Source organism: Protopterus annectens, chromosome 10.part0 (genome assembly GCF_019279795.1).
Source record: "Protopterus annectens isolate FY-2018-M chromosome 10.part0, PAN1.0, whole genome shotgun sequence".
Classification (NCBI taxonomy): domain Eukaryota; kingdom Metazoa; phylum Chordata; order Ceratodontiformes; family Protopteridae; genus Protopterus; species Protopterus annectens.
Window position 1 is genome coordinate 1,814,153,654 of NC_056744.1, and position 18,674 is coordinate 1,814,172,327.

Here is an 18,674-nt window from a genome sequence, read left to right on the forward strand (position 1 = left end):
GGGGGTACCAGTGTTGGTGTGGCCAGTCTGGTGCAATCAGTATTGTCCTTGGTTTGTCCTGTTTGATCTTTAGTAGTACTTTGGAGAGGAGAGGCAGAGGGGGACAGGTGTAAACTGATAGGTTTTTCCAGGTGAAGGACAGGGCATCCACTTTCCAAGCTTGTTTGTGGGGAGTCCTTGTGCAGAATTTTTTCAATTGGTAGTTCTGGGGGGAGGCAAACAGCTCTATATCTGGGCTCCCCCATTTGTTTCTTAACATGCTGAATATCTTTGGTTCCAGTTTCCACTTGTGTGGGTCCATGAGATTTCTGCTTAGTTCGTCTGCCAGTGTATTTAGCTTTCCTGGCAGGAATTGAGCCTGTAGGTGCACGTGGTAGCTCAAGGCTGTGTTCCACAGAGCCATGGCTACTCGGCAGAGAGGATATGAGTGGGTTCCCCACTGCTTATGTACCACATAACAGTGGTGTTGTCCATCTTTACCATTAATTGTCCTGGAAGAATGTGGTCCTTGAAGGCTGTCAGAGCATTCTGTACAGCTAACATTTCTTTTTGATTGATATGCAGGTGCATTTGACTTGGGTTCCATTTGCCCTGAATGCACTTCCCTGCCAAGTGAGCACTCCCCCCCACATGCATAGTCTGCTGTGTTTGTTGTTAGGGTTTGGGCGGCACGGGGTAGAGTGAATGGCAGTCCCTTGTTTTGGTGGCAGGCCTCTGCCCACCAAAGGAACTCTATCTATAGACAAGGAATGATAGGAATCATTGCTTCTAGATCCTGATAATGTTGACACCATAGGCTTTTTAGATACCAATGTAATTTCCTCATATGCAGTCTTGCATATGGAATTAGGAGAATGCAAGAGGCTATGAACCCCAGGGCTTGCAGTATTTTCCTTGCAGATAGCTGGGTCTTTGTGGCCAATAGTCTGAAGAAGGCTGTCAAATGAAATTGTTTCTCTGGCGTGAGGAAAGCCATCTGGGAAGTCGTGTTCAAGCTTGCTCCCAGGAATACAATTTGTTGGCAGGGTACAAGATGTGATTTCCTTTTGTTTATGGTGTACCCCAGAGAAGTTAGCAGTTTCTGTATAAACGCCAGTTGATTCAATAATATGTCCTGGCTTTCTGTCTGAATTAGACAATCATCCAGGTATGGATATATTTGGATATTTCTTTGCCTGCAAAATGCAATGACTGGAGCTAGGCACTTTGTGAATACCCTGGGCAAAGTAGATAAGCCAAACAACAGTGCAGAAAACTGATAGTGCACGTAGTCTGCTTTGAAGCGTAGGTATCTTCTGTAAGATTCTCTTATTGGGGTGTGCAGTTGGGCTTCCTTTAAATCCAGTGTTGCCAACCAGGCATCCTTGCCTAGCATAGGAAGCAGCTGGTGAAGAGTTAGCATCTTGAGTTTTGGGATCACCAAAAATGTGTTTAGGATACAGAGGTCCAAGATAGGATGCCAGCAGTTGTCTTTTCTGGGCACCAGGAAAAGTCTTGAGTAGAAACCTTGTCCCCTTTCCTCTTCTGGAACAGGCTGAATAGCCCAGATGCTTAACAGAGAGAATTTACTTTTGAGCCTCTGCCCACTGATTTGGAGGTAGATCTGGCCAACTGTTTGGGGTTGGTAAGGAGTGAAAGTGGAATCTGTATCCTTGGGAAACTATATTTAAAACCCATTTGTCCTGGGTAATGAGTTCCCAATTTTTTGCCTGCCGGGCAATCTTTCCCCCTAAAGGAACAGTCAGTTGTGCAGGGCTTGGAAGATTTAAAGTTAAGTCATTGAGACAGTTTACCATGGGGGGAGTCTTACCACCCCCTGCTTTGGAAGTGGGAGCCCCCCACTGCTTAGTCCTGTGAGTACCTTGGGACTGTAGCCTGGGTGTTCTGCTGGTTGTGGGTTTGGATTGAGAAGGCCTGGAAGAGGCAGGAAAGGATTAATGTTTAGAGGGCCAATGTCTACTAAATCTGGGAGGCTGTACTTGCAGAAAATCTTGCATAGATTTAGATTTTTCCTCCATCTTTTTAAGTACTTCTTCTGCTTTGTTGCCAAACAGGCGGTCTTGGTTTAAGGGAGCATCCAGCAATTTAGCTTTAACATGATCTGGCAAAGATTGCTCCTTAAGCCAAGAATGCCTTCTACGTATAGACCTAGTGACAGCAGCCCTGCAAGATGCCTCTAGTGAATCAAAACCACATTGCAAAGTATGTTTTCCAACTTGTTCAGCAGAATGAATTAAATCCTGTAAGTCTTTATTCTCAGCACATTCAGGAATCAACATAATTTTCTGTTTAAGCAATCCAATAATATGCTGCTGATACTTTTAACATATGAAACTGGCAGTTTAAGGCCCTAATGGCCAAGGTTGCAGAAGTGTATATCTTCTTACCCCACCTATCCAGTGCCCTAGAATCTCTATCAGAGGGGGTAGGATTTTTGGCAGTAGTAGCCTTAATGCCTTTGGGTCCCTGTGGAATGGTCTCAGGATCCGCAGTAGGATTTTTAGAGGAACTTGTGAGAGTCAGGAACCCTGTAATATCTATCAGGTTTTTCTGGAAGCAGGAGGTAAAGAGTCAGGGGCCAAGCTAGATTCCAAAAAGGCATCATCAACAGTGTCCAGTACAGTGGGGATAGTTAAAGGCCTGTGTTGGCAGGAGTAAGAAATCTCTAAGCCTATTTTTAGAGTCAGAGTAATCCTGGCTTTTCCAGTGAAAATGCTCCCTAAGAGTATATGCAAGGTTTCACCAAAAGAGAAATCTTCTGGAGGGGAAGCAGAGGGAATACAGTCCTCTGCATCAGAATCCTCAAAGGTAGATAAAGGTAAATCCTGGTCATCAGAGGAAACAGAAATTCCAGAGTCCTGATCAGAAGAATTATAAGCAAACTCAGTCCTAGGTCTCTTAGTGGGGGAAGGGTGGCTTCCCCTAATTAGAGTGCTAAGTTCTTCAGCCATTCTTATTTGTTTTTTAGGCATAGAGGCCTAACCATGCGGTCTGGGCGTCGGTTTTCTAGGCATGGATCGAGTTTTAGGCTTTGAAGAAGAAGATGGTGTCAGTTTAACATGCAAGTCAGTAGGCCTGAATACACCCTCAGAAGCCGGTGCCTGCACAGCAGCTCCAGACCCATCCAAGGTAGAGACATCCGCAGGTTCCACAGTTGAAGCATCTCGCAGCATACCAGACTCTGAATGGGTCTCAGTAGAGGCCTGCAAATCTGAAGTAGCGGGTATCAGGGGCTGCAAAAGCACCTCACTAAGTACCAGTGACCTGGAGACTAGCTTAGGAGAAGCATCTCGGCAGCTTTGGACCTATGCAGTCTGTCTCTGTCTTTATCTTTGCATTTTTTCGTAATGTCGGTAGTCAGGTGGCTTACTGAAGCCATATCTGGATAATTGAACAGAGTATCAAAATATTTAAAAGTATACACAGATGACGAATAGTTCATTGTTTAAATAAGGTACAGAACTGACAGCGAGGTACGTCGTGGTCAGGGCCTAAGCAAGGAATGCAGTACGAATTAAAATCTTTATGAGGTATTTGCTTTCCACAAGAAATACAATTATTAACTTTTACTGACATCAGTTTAGAGCAAGAAAAAGTTTCCCCAACGGGGTACTTAGCTTAGTTGAAGACTTTGGTTCTGAAACTCGAAAACGAAAATTTCAGGAGTCAGCCAACTGGCACTCGCGAACTGCTTCTGCTTCGGGCACCGCATGGCAAGAAAGACTGATGTAATGGCATCGGCTGCATGCTTTATACCCCTGAATACCTGAAGTCATGGAAGATGGACAGCAACCAACGCAGGACCCAAGACTTTGATAATCAGGCCGACTGAGGGCTACTGCAAGCAGATAACCCAAATGTGATGACTGCAACAATGGAACACGAAGAACATCCAGGACTGCAACAGTTAATACACTCGAACATCTACATTTATGGCAAGTGTACACAACTGTACTATGTTCATCGTGTTTCACTGTTGCAGTCCTAACAAATGGGTTGATTACCAAAGCCCAGTGAGAAGGGAGGAGGAACCAAGAGAATGAAGGGTTGGAGATAATGCCCTGCAACACAGCGGTGGCAAACCCTGCCCTGGCTCTGGAAAACAGAGGCAAATTATAACATTTTGTGAAAGTGTGCACAGAAGACCAAGTGGCAGCCTCCAAAATATCCTTAGTAGGGACACCCCTTAAAAAGGCTGCAGAAGTGGAAGCTGCTCTAGTTGAGTGGGTCCTAACCCCCTGAGGAGGAACCTTGCCATGAAAAGAATAACAAAAGTTGATGCAATGTGCAATTCACTTGGAAATGGTTTGCTTAGAAATAGCCTTGCTCCAGGGGCAAAACTGACCAATAACTGAGCTGATTTCTAAAGGTCTTTAGTCCTGTCCAGGTAAGACCTCAGCTGTCTGTGCACATCAACAGAAGACAGGATCCTTTCACCTTCATTTCGAGGATTAGGAAAGAAGGTAGGAAGGTGTATGGACTGATTAAGAGTCAAGCTAGAAACCACCTTAGGCACAAAGGAGGGGTTGGTTCTCAAAGAAACCCTATCTGGATGGAAAATAATAAAAGGCTCCACAGCCATCAAAGCCTGCAGCTCCGAAACCCTCCTTGCTGAAGTTATAGCCAAGAGGAAAGCAGTCTTCCAAGAGAGAAACTTTAATTCTGCAGAGGCAGCTGGCTCAAAAGGAGGAAGAGTGAGTTTCTCTAGAACAAAATTAAGATCCTATGCTGGAGTAGGTGCCCTTCTGGGAGGTTTTAAGTTACAAACACCTCTGAGAAACATTTTCATCAAGGGATGAGAGAAAATGGGTTGTTCAAGAGAACAATGAGCAGAAATGGCTGAAGCATGGAGCTTGATAGCAGAAAAGGAAAGACCACCCTGAAGCAATTCAGCCAGGTATTCCAAGATCAGAGGAAGGGTAGGCTGAGAAGATTCCCCTCTAGCCTGCATCCAATGAGAGAACCTTTCTCATTTGCCAGCGTAGGACTTCCTACTGTTAGGCCTCCTGGCCTGCCTCAGCACATCAACCAGCTGCTGGGAAAGGGAAGAAGATAAGGAAGGAGTCAAACTATAAGCCATGCTGCCAAGTGAAGGGATTGAAGATGAGGATGCAGAATGATTCCCCCTTCCTGAACCAAAAGATCTGGCTTCAGAGGAAGATGCCAAGGAGGGAATTGGGAGAGACTGCGAAGCAGCGGATACCAATGCTGTCTGGGCCAGTCTGGAGCTATGAGAAAAGTCCTTGGTCTTTCGTCCCTGATCTTCAACAACACTCTGGGTAGAAGAGGAAGATGAGGGAAGGCGCAAACTAATAGCAACGTCCAAGGGAAGGACAGAGCATCCACTCTCCAAGCCCTGCTGTGATGCTGTCTGGTGCAAAAGAGAAGGAGAAAGTGATTGTCTGGGGAGGAGAAAAGATCCACCTGAGGTGTACCCCAGTGTTGAATGATGCTGTAGAAAACCGTCCTGTTCAGCTGCCACTCGTGAGGATCCAGGGTTTGCCTGCTCAACTGGTCTGCCAAAATGCTGAGCCTTCCTGGAAGGAACTGTGCTAGGAGATGCAGGTCCAGGGATGCTGCAATGGACCAAAGATTCATGCTTTGTCTGCACAGGGGATAAGAGTGAGTCCCTCCCTGCTTGTTGATATACCACATGACTGTGGTATTGTCTGTTCTGACAAGTATGGTCCCTGGAGAAAGAAGGTGCTTGAAGGCTAGTAAGGCTTTTCGAACTGCAATCAACTCTTTTAGATTTATGTGTAGGAGCATCTGCTGGGCGTTCCACCCCCTGTATGCATCTGCCATCCAGGTGTGCTCCTCAGGCATAGTCCAATGCATCTGTAGTCAGAACTTGAGTGGCAGGAGGTGTCCAACAGGGCATGCCTTTGTTTTGTAGACAGGCTGTTGCCCACCGTACAAACTCCGTCTGCAGAGATGAAAGCAGAGGGATCATCATATCCAGGTCCTGAGTGTGTTGACACCAAATGTTCTTGAGGTACCACTGCAATTTTCTTGTATGCAGTCTTGTATATGGAATCATGAGAATACAAGATGCCATGAATCCCAGAGCTTGCAGGGAGCTGGGACAAGGTTGCCAAGTCCTTGAAGTAAACTGAAAGAGTTGTCTGCTTCTCCTGGGTGAGATATATCATCTGGGTAGCTGTGTTCAGACTCGCTCCCAGGAATGTTATCTCCTTGGATGGTTCCATTTTTTTACTTTTCCTCATTGAGAGTGTAACCCAGGGAAGAGAGAAGAGTCTTTACGAATTCCAGATCCTTTAATAGCTGCTCCTGAGAACTTGCTTGAATCAGACAGTCGTCCAAGTATGGGTAAATCTGAATTTTCTTCTGCCTGCAAAAAACAATGACTGGGGCCAGGCACTTCATGAAGACTCTGGGAGCAGTAGATAAGCCAAAGGGTAGCGCAGAGAATTGACAATGTTGCTTGCCCACTCTGAAATGAAGACACTGCCTGCAACTTTCCCTGATAGGGATGTGTAAATAAGCTTCTTTGAGATCCAAGTTTACCAGCCAGGAATTATTTTCTAGCACTGGTAGCAACTGAGGCAGAGTGAGCATTTTGAACTTTGGAATCACTAGAAAAGAGTTCAGAATGGAAAGATCCAGGATAGAATGCCAGGTGCCTTCTTTTTTTGGAACTAGAAAAAGCTTTGAATAAAAGCCCTGGCCTACTTGCTGAACAGGAACTGATTCAATTGCTCCCAGATGAAACAAAGACAAAATTTGCTTTTCTACTTCTGCCTTTTGGTTTGGAGGAATGTCTGGGAATCCTTTCGGAGCTGGAAAGGTGCAGAAAGAAAACTTGTTCTCCAAGAACACCATTCTGAGTACCCATTTGTCGTTTGTGATAGAGGCCCAGACATCTGAAAAAAGGGCCAACCTTCCCCCAAAGGACTCTCCAGGCAAGCAAGAACAGGCAGAATTTGCAAAAGGTCATTGAGAATGCTTTGATGGAGATGCAGGCTTGCAGCTTCCCACCTTAGAAGTGGAAGCCTAGTTACTTCTCTTCTTGTTTTTGAGAATCCCCTTATTCTGCAATACTTGGCTCCTCTAAATAATTTCTAATACTTCTTGACGACATCTCTTTCTCTTGCATTTCTACCCTATTTTTCAACTCCAATTTCATTTTATCCCACTCACTAGCTATCCCCTCTGAAGAATTTTCTAACTCTCTAATTTCCACTACCCATTCTTTGAATACCTCTCTTTTAACAGGTAGGAGGAAAAGCAGCAGTGTCTCATTTACTTAACTATCCTGCATTTTTGTAATATTTTTATTGATGCATGATCTGAAGTAGTTATTTAATGTGTCAAGATTTTCAATGAAATGCATACGCTCATCTGAAATATAAATTCTAGCCAGTCTAGCTTGGTTACTGCGCCTCGGGGAATAATATGAAAATTCTGTCTGGGTTTCTATGCATTTCTGAATTAACTTCTTCCATACCAAATATTTTCATAAATTTCTTCAGACACGTACTCTCTTTCATTATATATTCCCTTTTACATGCTCCCGATACATGTTCATTATTGAAAATCAAGTTCCACTCCTCACCTATGAGGTATATTTCCTTCAGAAAGTGCATTATTTCTCCCCAAACTGTCTCAAGCTCCCTAACAGCAGCTTTTGGTGGAATATAAATACATGCCAGCATAACCCCCCTGCCTTGCCAGTAGCCCCTTATAGGCATACATCTTGCATTATTGCCTTTTCTGCTCTTCTATCACTACTGAAGCCCCTCCAGCAATCAGTAACCCCTTTTCCCTGCTGGTCTGCTGAATATTGATTCTAAAATTCTTTGTCAAATTCACATTTTTTTTTGTAAATGTGTCTCCTGAAGCATTCTTATGAGTACTTTGCATATAATTCAGTACGCTTTCCCTTTTGTCTGTGCCTGTAGGGCCATTTATACTCCAAGATGCTATGGACAACGCAATCATTACTTTAAAAAGCTACTGTTCCCAAGTATTATACACACGTTTTTTCAATGTGTATTTTGAACTTTTGTCTTCGTCCCACACTGATGCAGTTGTTTCGTCTCATCTCCATTTGACCCTATATCATATTTTCAGCACTTTTTTCCCTTTAATGAAAATCCTCAAACAAAAAGCTAGATACAATTTAAGAACAACCCCATTCCCTATTCACTTAGAACAAACACACAAAACTATGCACATGTTCAACAAACGAAGTTTAACCCTCCAGACAGGAACAATTGCTCCAAACCTACAGCTGCATGCAGAGACATTACCTAATATAAAATTAAGGTTACGCTTGCTAAAGTGCATGTTACAGGCTTTGGGTCCACTTACAATGATTGCTGTCTGTTCTTTTCTTTACTCTGTTTTCCTCCCAGATGTAAAATACAACGTGCATGCATGCTTTCAGAAAACAAACTTTTAGTCCTAAGAAAATGTGCACTGACTACCTTTAAATACTACTAAATTGTGCACTGCTCTATTAAATACATTAAAATATTAAAGCTGCTGAGGATACAATTTCTTATCCACTTCCCATAATTTCAAACTTTATTTTTTACTAAACTGACTGCCAATGCACCTCTGAACTTTGCATTTCCCTCAGCAAAGAATGTTCAGACCTTCCCAGATTAATTACTTGCACCTGCAGACAGCTTGACTCCATGTACAACCAGTCAGCAATGAAAAAAAAGCAATAGCTCCACAGATGAAGGAAGGAATAGTTGTAAATTTCACTTAAATGACAGTGTACAACTGAGAACACGATGTACAAAATTCCCCTGGCCAACTGCCCTTGGCTACAGACTTCACATTTCATACTAAGCATTTGCAAATGGAAAAGACAACAAGCTAATACTTTTGCAGAAGCAAGAAACGTAGCATTTTCCGTGTCTTTCATCATTTAGTCTTATTTTTCAAGTCTATTTGCTTACAAAAAACTGTTCATAACTTAAGTCAAGGACAATAATCTAGGCATCCACTCTTGTAAAAACAAAAGAACTTACCTTAATTTTACGTATGATATATAATCAATACACTTTTACACTCCACACCCACCCCAGCAGACCAAGATCACAGCATTATATTAACTTTAAACTTGCTTCTGTCCAGCCTTTCATAAGTTGTTATACTACAAAGCCTATACTTCTTACAATTAAGAAAAAACACTTCTTTAACATATACAACAGTCATTGAAAAGACCTCCCACATTCAAAATACCCCTGGAGGAAGCATACACAAAACTGCTTTACAATATAACATGGAGTTTATATATCATGAAACTTTTTACACAAACACTAATAAGAACAAAAACGTTTTACTTGCAGTTAATTTTTCCCTTTAGTATCCTTCTAAACAATGACATAATGTGGGGTATATATGCTTACAGTCCACCCACAAGTTTAACAAACTCAATATGAGTCTGTTCTTTTTTAGCCATGTTCATCTACAAAGCCATATTTCACAAATTTGATCAACACTTTATAGTTTCTCATTTCCTCATTAATTTCAGTGTTGCTGGTCTTCTTCCTTTTCATCTCCATCTTCCAACACCAGACTTTGATTCAAGTCCAAGGTACTTTTTATTCTTCAAGTCAACCTGTGTGCTTTTTTCTATGTCGCAAGTATTTTTCTTTGGAACATTGGAAAAGGTTTCACTCGCAAAGTCTTCCTATGAGTCTTCTTGTCAGAAGAATAAGAAGCAGAACGCCCTTCTGCTTGTCGGCTCACTTTTGGTTGGATGAACGTTTTATATAAGAAGCAGAACACCCTTCTGCTTGTCGGCTCACTTTTGGTTGGATGAACGTTTTATATAAGAAGCAGAACACCCTTCTGCTTGTCGGCTCACTTTTGGTTGGATGAACATTTTATTCCCTCTTTACCATTTTCTATACATCTACATGTCTATGGACAGAACCCACACGGTAAAGGGTTGCGGGAGCTAAGTCTGAGTCTAAACCGGTTACAAGTGGCATTCCCCAGGGCTCAGTCCTAGGACCCCTCCTGTTCGACTTATACTTCTCAGAGGTACAGGCAAGCACAGGAGGACTATGGCTGACCAAGTTCGCAGACGATTACAAACTAGGGGCTATAACTGACACTCTGGATGACACAGACATCGTCCAAAAGGGTCTCACTGAGACAGATACCTGGTGTCAAAAACATGGCCTCAAACTAAATGCCAAAAAGTGCATAGTCATCCCCTTTGGAAAAAACAAAGTACCCACAAACTACCACATAGGTGGCAGTCCCCTAAATACGGAAGATGTAATAAGGGACCTGGGGACCCAAATAGATAGTAATCTCTCCTTTGATAATAACATTGCCAAAGTGGTTAGAAAATCCTTCTATGTGGCCCATCTAATCACAAAAGGGTTTGCATCCAGATCAAAAGAGGTCATTGTGCCCCTCTACTCATCACTCATCAGACCCATCATAGAATACAATGCCCATTTAGGATGTACCTTACAAGACACCTGCAGCAGCTGGAAAGACCACAGAAGTACCTCACCAAGAGGATCACTGACCTCAAACAGATGCCCTATGCAGCTCGACTGAAGAAACTCCAGCTGTACTCGGTTGCATAACGCCTACTCAGAGGTGATTCTCTGCCTGACATACAAGGCCATGTCCAACCCAGAATTGATGGACATGCTCCACCTAAAGAAAACCATATCCACTTGAGCCACACTCTCTAGGGATCTAAACCTCACCACAACAATAAATAGGACGTGCTGGAGGGATAGATTCCTGGCCCAGAGACTTCTCCTTTGGAACAAGATTCCAATCCACATTAGGCAGAGCTACTCGCTAACACTCTCAAGAGAAACCTTGACAAGTGGATGGGAAACAGAAAGTTTACCCCGGGGATCACTTCAATGGCTCTCATGGACAGAGGCACACGGTACTAATCTAAGGGGGCGGCAAAAGCCAACACATTCTGGATAGGCTTATAAATGCCTTTGGGCAGATAGTCTAATACCTACCTATGAACCTATATCCAAACATGTCTTTGCACATTCAGCTATTTTAAGAATGTTCTTCCTGGAGTATCAAAGTCCACATTAACACCTGGAGCTCACAGCTAATCTGTGGTTCTAAATCCACTAAACTGATACAATCCTCCTGACTCCACCAAACTGATACAGTCCTCCTGACTAGGGTCAAGAAGGTTCACTGAAGATGTCAGGGTCTTATTACGGACAAGGTAATCTAGGTCAACTATGGTGGGCTCTTGCAAACTCTGATCTAGAACAACACATATTCTGGAGGAACGGGTTCTACATTTCTATATGCATGGAGTCAAAAGCAGATGGTGACACCTGGGGAACATGCCACAAAATGAAAACAGCAGTAATAAGACCATTAAACTGGTTCTACCATCTGGTCACAGACATACACAAAGATGTAAAACAAGTCCAAGGCAAGTCCATTTTGATGGGACACAGAGAAAACTACCTGGACAAATCCAAATCCCCTTCAGACCAAATTATTTTTTATTCACTGACCTATATAATGTACTGAATTATAACTTCATTTGAGCTAATCAACAGCAGAGGAATAAAGATGTCTTTGAACTCCTTAAGAAAAATCATTACACAGATGGGTGGATGGAGGATGTCCGATTACCTGTAGTTTGTTCCTGCCTGTAACATTCAAAGTTCTACTTCAGAAGAAAGCTGGGTCATTTGCTGTACTGACTGAATACACTAACTTGTCCCTTGATCCTGCACATCTAAGGGTGCAATGAAAAACCCTGAGAAAACAACTGATGCCCCCCCCCCCACAATGCACACAGCTGTGAGACCTTACAATGCATCTGTCCTCCACAATGCTTGCAGCTATAATACCTTAAATGCATCTGCCCACCACAAGATATAAAACTGTAACATCTTACAATGTAACTAGGTGATGGGCATTGGTATCTGCCTCTGACAGGACAGGTATCAAACTTGCAGCCTCTTAATGTTGGTTATTTCCATATAATTAAGACTGATAGTGGGAATGTATAATTTGGATTCTGAAACTAAAGCCACACTGTTTCTGGTGACGAACAAGGAATCCTTAGTGATACATAAAGACAACTTCTACTGTATACATCTTGAAATGTATTAATTACCAGAAGTTGCCACCCCAAATCAGGCAGCGCTATTACAGATGTACTGCAGGAGGGGGTTGTTCATAGCATGGCAGATTTACAGACTCTGAGGTGAGAAACGTTGGCTTGTTTTCAGCAGATGGACAAATGATCCATCATAGTCACAATCCCAGTCCATTAAAATCAACGGTAACACAGTAATACGTTACACAGTCACAGAACAGCAGGTTATGCTTTGATGAGCTAAAACAAGTGAAACAGAATACATTCTGCACGTTAATATAACACTTTAATAGCAGTAAATATGCAAATGCCCCGTCCCATCAACCAACCTGTTTTTATGTATTAAATGAAAGCAGACTACTAGTTCATAATGCACATTCTCCTCTACCTTAATCTGGATTCACAGACTACTAGTTCATAATGCACATTCTTCTCTACCTTAATCTGGATTCGCAGACTACTAGTTCATAACGCACATTCTCCTCTACCTTAATCTGGATTCGCAGACTACTAGTTCATAACACACATTCTCCTCTACCTTAATCTGGATTCGCAGACTACTAGTTCATAACGTACATTCTCCTCTACCTTAATCTGGATTCGCAGACTACTAGTTCATAATGCACATTCTTCTCTACCTTAATCTAGATTCACAGACTACTAGTTCATAACGCACATTCTCCTCTACCTTAATCTGGATTCGCAAACTACTAGTTCATAACGCACATTCCCCTCTACCTTAATCTGGATTCGCAGACTACTAGTTCATAACGCACATTCTCCTCTACCTTAATCTGGATTCGCAGACTACTAGTTCATAACACACATTCTCCTCTACCTTAATCTAGATTCACAGACTACTAGTTCATAATGCACATTCTCCTCTACCTTAATCTGGATTCGCAGACTACTAGTTCATAACGAACATTCTCCTCTACCTTAATCTGGATTCGCAGACTACTAGTTCATAACGCACATTCTCCTCTACCTTAATCTGGATTTGCAAACTACTAGTTCATAATGCACATTCTCCTCTACCTTAATCTGGATTCACAGACTACTAGTTCATAATGCACATTATCCTCTACCTTAATCTGGATTCACAGACTACTAGTTCATAACGCACATTCTCCTCTACCTTAATCTAGATTCACAGACTATTAGTTCATAACACACATTCTCCTCTACCTTAATCTGGATTCACAGACTACTAGTTCATAACGCACATTTTCCTCTACCTTAATCTGGATTCACAGACTACTAGTTCATAATGCACATTCTCCTCTACCTTAATCTGGATTCACAGACTACTAGTTCATAAAGCACATTCTCCTCTACCTTAATCTGGATTCACAGACTACTAGTTCATAACGCACATTCTCCTCTACCTTAATCTGGATTCGCAGACTATTAGTTCATAACACACATTCTCCTCTACCTTAATCTGGATTCACAGACTACTAGTTCATAATGCACATTCTCCTCTACCTTAATCTGGATTCACAGACTACTAGTTCATAACACACATTCTCTTCTACCTTAATCTGGATTCGCAGACTACTAGTTCATAATGCACATTCTCCTCTACCTTAATCTAGATTCGCAGACTATTAGTTCATAACGCACATTCTCTTCTACCTTAATCTGGATTCGCAGACTACTAGTTCATAACGCACATTCTCCTCTACCTTAATCTAGATTCGCAGACTATTAGTTCATAACACACATTCTCCTCTACCTTAATCTGGATTCGCAGACTACTAGTTCATAACGCACATTCTCCTCTACCTTAATCTGGATTCACAGACTACTAGTTCATAACGCACATTCTCCTCTACCTTAATCTGGATTTGCAGACTACTAGTTCATAACGAACATTCTCCTCTACCTTAATCTGGATTCGCAGACTACTAGTTCATAACACACATTCTCCTCTACCTTAATCTGGATTTGCAGACTACTGGTTCATAACGCACATTCTCCTCTACCTTAATCTGGATTCGCAGACTACTAGTTCATAATGCACATTCTCCTCTACCTTAATCTGGATTTGCTTTCTCCGGTCTTTGTACTTTTAAACCTCTCATTAGTGTTGAGATTTCCTCTGTTTTACACCCGATCTCTTTACTGCTGACCCACATACTTTTTAGCTGTGTCCATGAACCTATGGGCCTCCCAGTAGATTCAGGTTATGCTAGACTGTATTAGTACATCTTCTATCATGATGATGATGATGCAATACAAACCTTTATAACACCTTTGAGGTACTCCTGGCCAGCTGCTGAGCCAAATTCTGGTGGATAAAAATGGTCACGCACTAAAAATTCTAGGTGCTGGAAAACAGGAGAAGAGAGTACACCATTAAAGGAAAACAAGAAACTATTACTGTGTGTCAGACAGCGACAAACCTTTAACTTTTTCATAATTTTATTATCTTAAATAATCCTTAACAGTACAACACTAAGCAAACGTAAACAAATGGGAGATATAGCTCACTTTTATATAGCACATATTAAAATATCACATGTTGCTAATCTGTGCAAAATAAATTGCAAATATTTCACAAAATCACAGAAAATATTGTTTCTCCACTGACTTCATAAGACATACTTTTTCACATTTCTAAAACCAAAGACATTACATCAGCTGAAAATAAGTAGTCAGCCAATTACATGGGATCTTTTTTAGCAGTAATTAATGCAGCTGATCAAACAAAGGCTTCTGCAAAATGCCCCCCACCCCCACTGGGCTCTACTAATACCTCAGAGCTGACTGTATTACTTAGTAGGAATATGCATTCTCAAGAGACGTTTCATTCCCTGCTGGGCTATGCAGCAAAATATTTTATAAACCAGCATTGATAAGCATCCTAAACCTGTTTTTTTTGACAAACCTAGGTTTTGAAAACCGAGACAGAGGACTTATCGCTTTACATGAGATACAGCTGTTTTAGTACTGATTATATCTAAGAAAATAGGTTAATGTGGAAGAAAATACGATGCTGTCAAGGTTACTTAAATGGGCTATTTAATCTCAATGTTTGATTTATTTAAATTTTTTTTTAAATTATACTTTGTTGACCAGTACTGCTTTGGCCAGAGCATAGGGGAATGTCTCCTACTAGTCATTATTGTTAGGGGACACATTTTGAGGGAGCACTTCCGGTTTACATTCCAGGTGCAGAGGTGGCCCAGGGGAAACAGGGAGACAGATGGAGGGGAGAAGGAGATGATGGAGTGGTGAAAGAAATGAAGGAGAAAACAAATATCAAGACCAGAGAATGTATGCAGGATTCTGAGGAAGTATTTCAAAGAAACCTGTTTGATGGAGACGAGTCAGCAAATGATGAATGTATAATTACGACCCTCCAGTCGGGAGAGTTGTGGGATGATTTACTTAAAGAAATGGTGGTGCAGAGTGAGCCAGAAAATGAAGATGTTTCTTAGGGGGGGGCATTATAGAGAAAATACAAAAGGTAAATACAGAGACAATCCTGAAGAATAGTGGTGAGATGGAAAAGAAAATATATGCAGAGAAAGTAAAAGAAGGAGTGTAGTTGCAGAAGAAAATGAAAAACAGAAGTACTTTTTAAGGATTCAAAGTAAAGATGATAAAGAAATGGGCAGGCATGAAGTGTCGGCCAATTTAATGGCTCCTTTGTGTGTCTTTGGATATATGCAGCTTACGTAAAAATGGGAAGATTAACCATTGTAGATTTAAAAATGAAAAAAACAAGTATATAGAATTAGAACATTAAATGCTTATACTAACTTTAAGGAAAGGGAAAGCTTATTTATGCAGCGATAAATATGAATATTACATTAACAGGGGACTAATTGTGATTTAAGAGGCAAGAATAAAAGAAAGGAAATAATATAAGAAAAAATGTTAGAAGTTATAAGATGTTGTAAGTTAAAGCTTTGGAAGAAGAATTCATGGACTTACAAAAGGGGTATGCATAGAACTGAAAGATTATTTTACAGTACCAGGTTTAGTTATAAGTGAAGGGGAGGTACTTGAAACAAGATTTTCTGATCATTTTGCAATATGGCTAGAGATAAAGGAAAACAACGCATATATAAAAATAGGCAAATGAATAAAAAGGGCAAATGAAAAAGCATGGAATGAAGAAGGAAAGAGATTAATAATAAAGTTATGGAAAGCTCATGCTACTAAGAGAACATTTTATTCAAAAAAAAAAAATCTCCAAAAGTGTGTGTTTGTGCAGTTTAGCAAACCAAACTTAAAAAGCGCACGCAGTAAAAAACAAAAAAACAAAACACACCTCCGCTGACTACTAGTATTCCATTTGTAAAAATGTGATAATTACTAAAATGCCTCAAGCAATGTGAGATGAAAACAATGTGCTTTAATAAAAATCTTTAGGATGATTCAGAGTCTAGGACCTTACTTCCATGAGATTCTGCATTCTGCCTCTTTAGTCAGGCTCCACAATGTACCACCACCAAATGCCCCTGAGGATCCTTAAGTGCGAGTTGCACTTCCTTACAATGTAGCATACTTATTCAACCTAAACCTGCAATTTTCCCCCAAGGTAACAGCAAAGTCGAAGTACTTCTCAAATTCAGCAACCTCATGGGATGTCCCTAGTGTGAGTGCAGACATGCTGATAAGTGAACAGTGAAGCTAGTATAAAAAGTTAACAGAAAAAGAGAATAACGAGTTGGACAAAGCAGTTACGCCTTACCGTAACGTTCCATCTGTACTGTTGATCCTCGTTCAGTCACTACGTGTGGGGTAAGAGAATAACGAGTTGGACAAAAGCAGTTATGCCTTACCGTAACGTTCCATCTGTACTGTTGATCCTCGTTCAGTCATTATGTGTGGGGTAAGAGAATAACGAGTTGGACAAAAGCAGTTATGCCTTACCGTAACGTTCCATCTGTACTGTTGATCCTCGTTCAGTCATTATGTGTGGGGTAAGAGAATAACGAGTTGGACAAAAGCAGTTATGCCTTACCGTAACGTTCCATCTGTACTGTTGATCCTCGTTCAGTCACTACATGTGGGGTAAGAGAATAACGAGTTGGACAAAAGCAGTTATGCCTTACCGTAACGTTCCATCTGTACTGTTAATCCTCGTTCAGTCATTACGTGTGGGGTAAGAGAATAACGAGTCAGAAAAAAGCAGTTACGCCTTACCGTAACGTTCCATCTGTACTGTTGATCCTCGTTCAGTCACTACGTGTGGGGTAAGAGAATAACGAGTTGGACAAAAGCAGTTATGCCTTACCGTAACGTTCCATCTGTACTGTTGATCCTCGTTCAGTCATTACGTGTGGGGCATTGGTTCCCACCTTGGAACCGAGCCGGCCATCTTCCAAACTCACGTCAGCTACAAACTCACGAGCTAAAACTCTTATCAGAATTCCCCTCTCCCTGTAACCACAGACTGAGTTTGCAAGTCAAAAGAAGGTAGAGGCTACCTCTGGTCAAATGACCTAACAGAACCGGATGGTGAGATCCACTTGAAGCCACAGGAGGGGGAAGGAGGGAGGGTCGTAATGACTAAACGAGGATCAACAATACAGATGGAACGTTATGGTAAGACATAACTTCTTTATCTGATATTAATCCTCGTTCATTCCTTACGTGTGGGACAGAGTCTCCAGCTACCTTTATTCCTGGGAGGCTCTCATGGAAGGACATTCCTGAGCACAATAGAACCAAAACATGCTCTTCCCCTGGAGGCCAAATCCAATTTGTAATGATTGATGAAGGTATGAGGAGTAGCCCAAGTTGCAGCTGCGCAGATGTCATGTAAAGAAGCTCTGGCATGGAAGGCAGCAGAAGTTGCCACCGACCTTGTAGAATGAGCCTTTATGGTAGTAGGTTATGGAATATTACGTTGTCTATAAATGAAGGTCATGCAGTCTTTCAACCATTTAGCCAATGTGACCTTAGCAACAATACATCCTAATCTCGGTCCAGAATAGGCCAAAAATAACTGGTCTGACTTACGAAAAGCCTTAGTCCTGTTCAAGTAGAAGTGAATTTGCCTGTAAATATCTAGGGTATGTAGGCAATACTCTCCTCTGTTTGAATGATTGGGGAAAAAAACCTGGCAATTCAATGGTTTGATTAATGGACATTTCAGAGATTTCTTTTGGCAGAAAGGAAGGATTAGTTCTCAATGACACTATCTGTATGAAAACTCAAATAAGGGCTCTTGATGCATAAGGCTTGACGCTCAGAGATACGTCTGGCAGAAGTAATGGCGACCAAAAACAAGGTTTTCCATGACAAATATTTGAGGTCGCAAGAAGAAGCTGGTTTGAAAGGTGGCATTGTCAAAGCTTGTAGGACTAATGACAGGTCCCATGGTTGAGTAGGTTCTCTAAAAGAAGGTCTTAGATGATTCACGCCTTTTATGAAGGTCTTGCATAACTTGTTTGACATACGAGAAGAGTCTTGGACACCATCATGAAAAGTAGATATTGCAGCCAAATGAACTCTAATGGTAGAGACAGACAGACTGGACTGAAATAGGGTAGACAGATATTCCAGTACTATCAACACTGGTGCTGAAAACGGATCTACTTGTTTTTCTTTC

General features: G+C 41.5%; 1 protein-coding gene across 7 annotated transcripts in view; it reads right to left on the minus strand.

Annotated features, from left to right (window-relative positions):
• LOC122814053 (RING finger protein 112-like) overlaps positions 1 to 18,674 on the minus strand; it is a 590,764-nt gene that overhangs the window by 154,427 nt on the left and 417,663 nt on the right. For all 7 annotated transcript variants that reach the window (XM_044086656.1, XM_044086657.1, XM_044086659.1 and 4 more), the window contains one exon: positions 14,347 to 14,433. In XM_044086656.1, the coding sequence (XP_043942591.1) occupies positions 14,347 to 14,433 (87 nt within the window). The remainder of the gene's footprint in view (positions 1 to 14,346; positions 14,434 to 18,674) is intronic.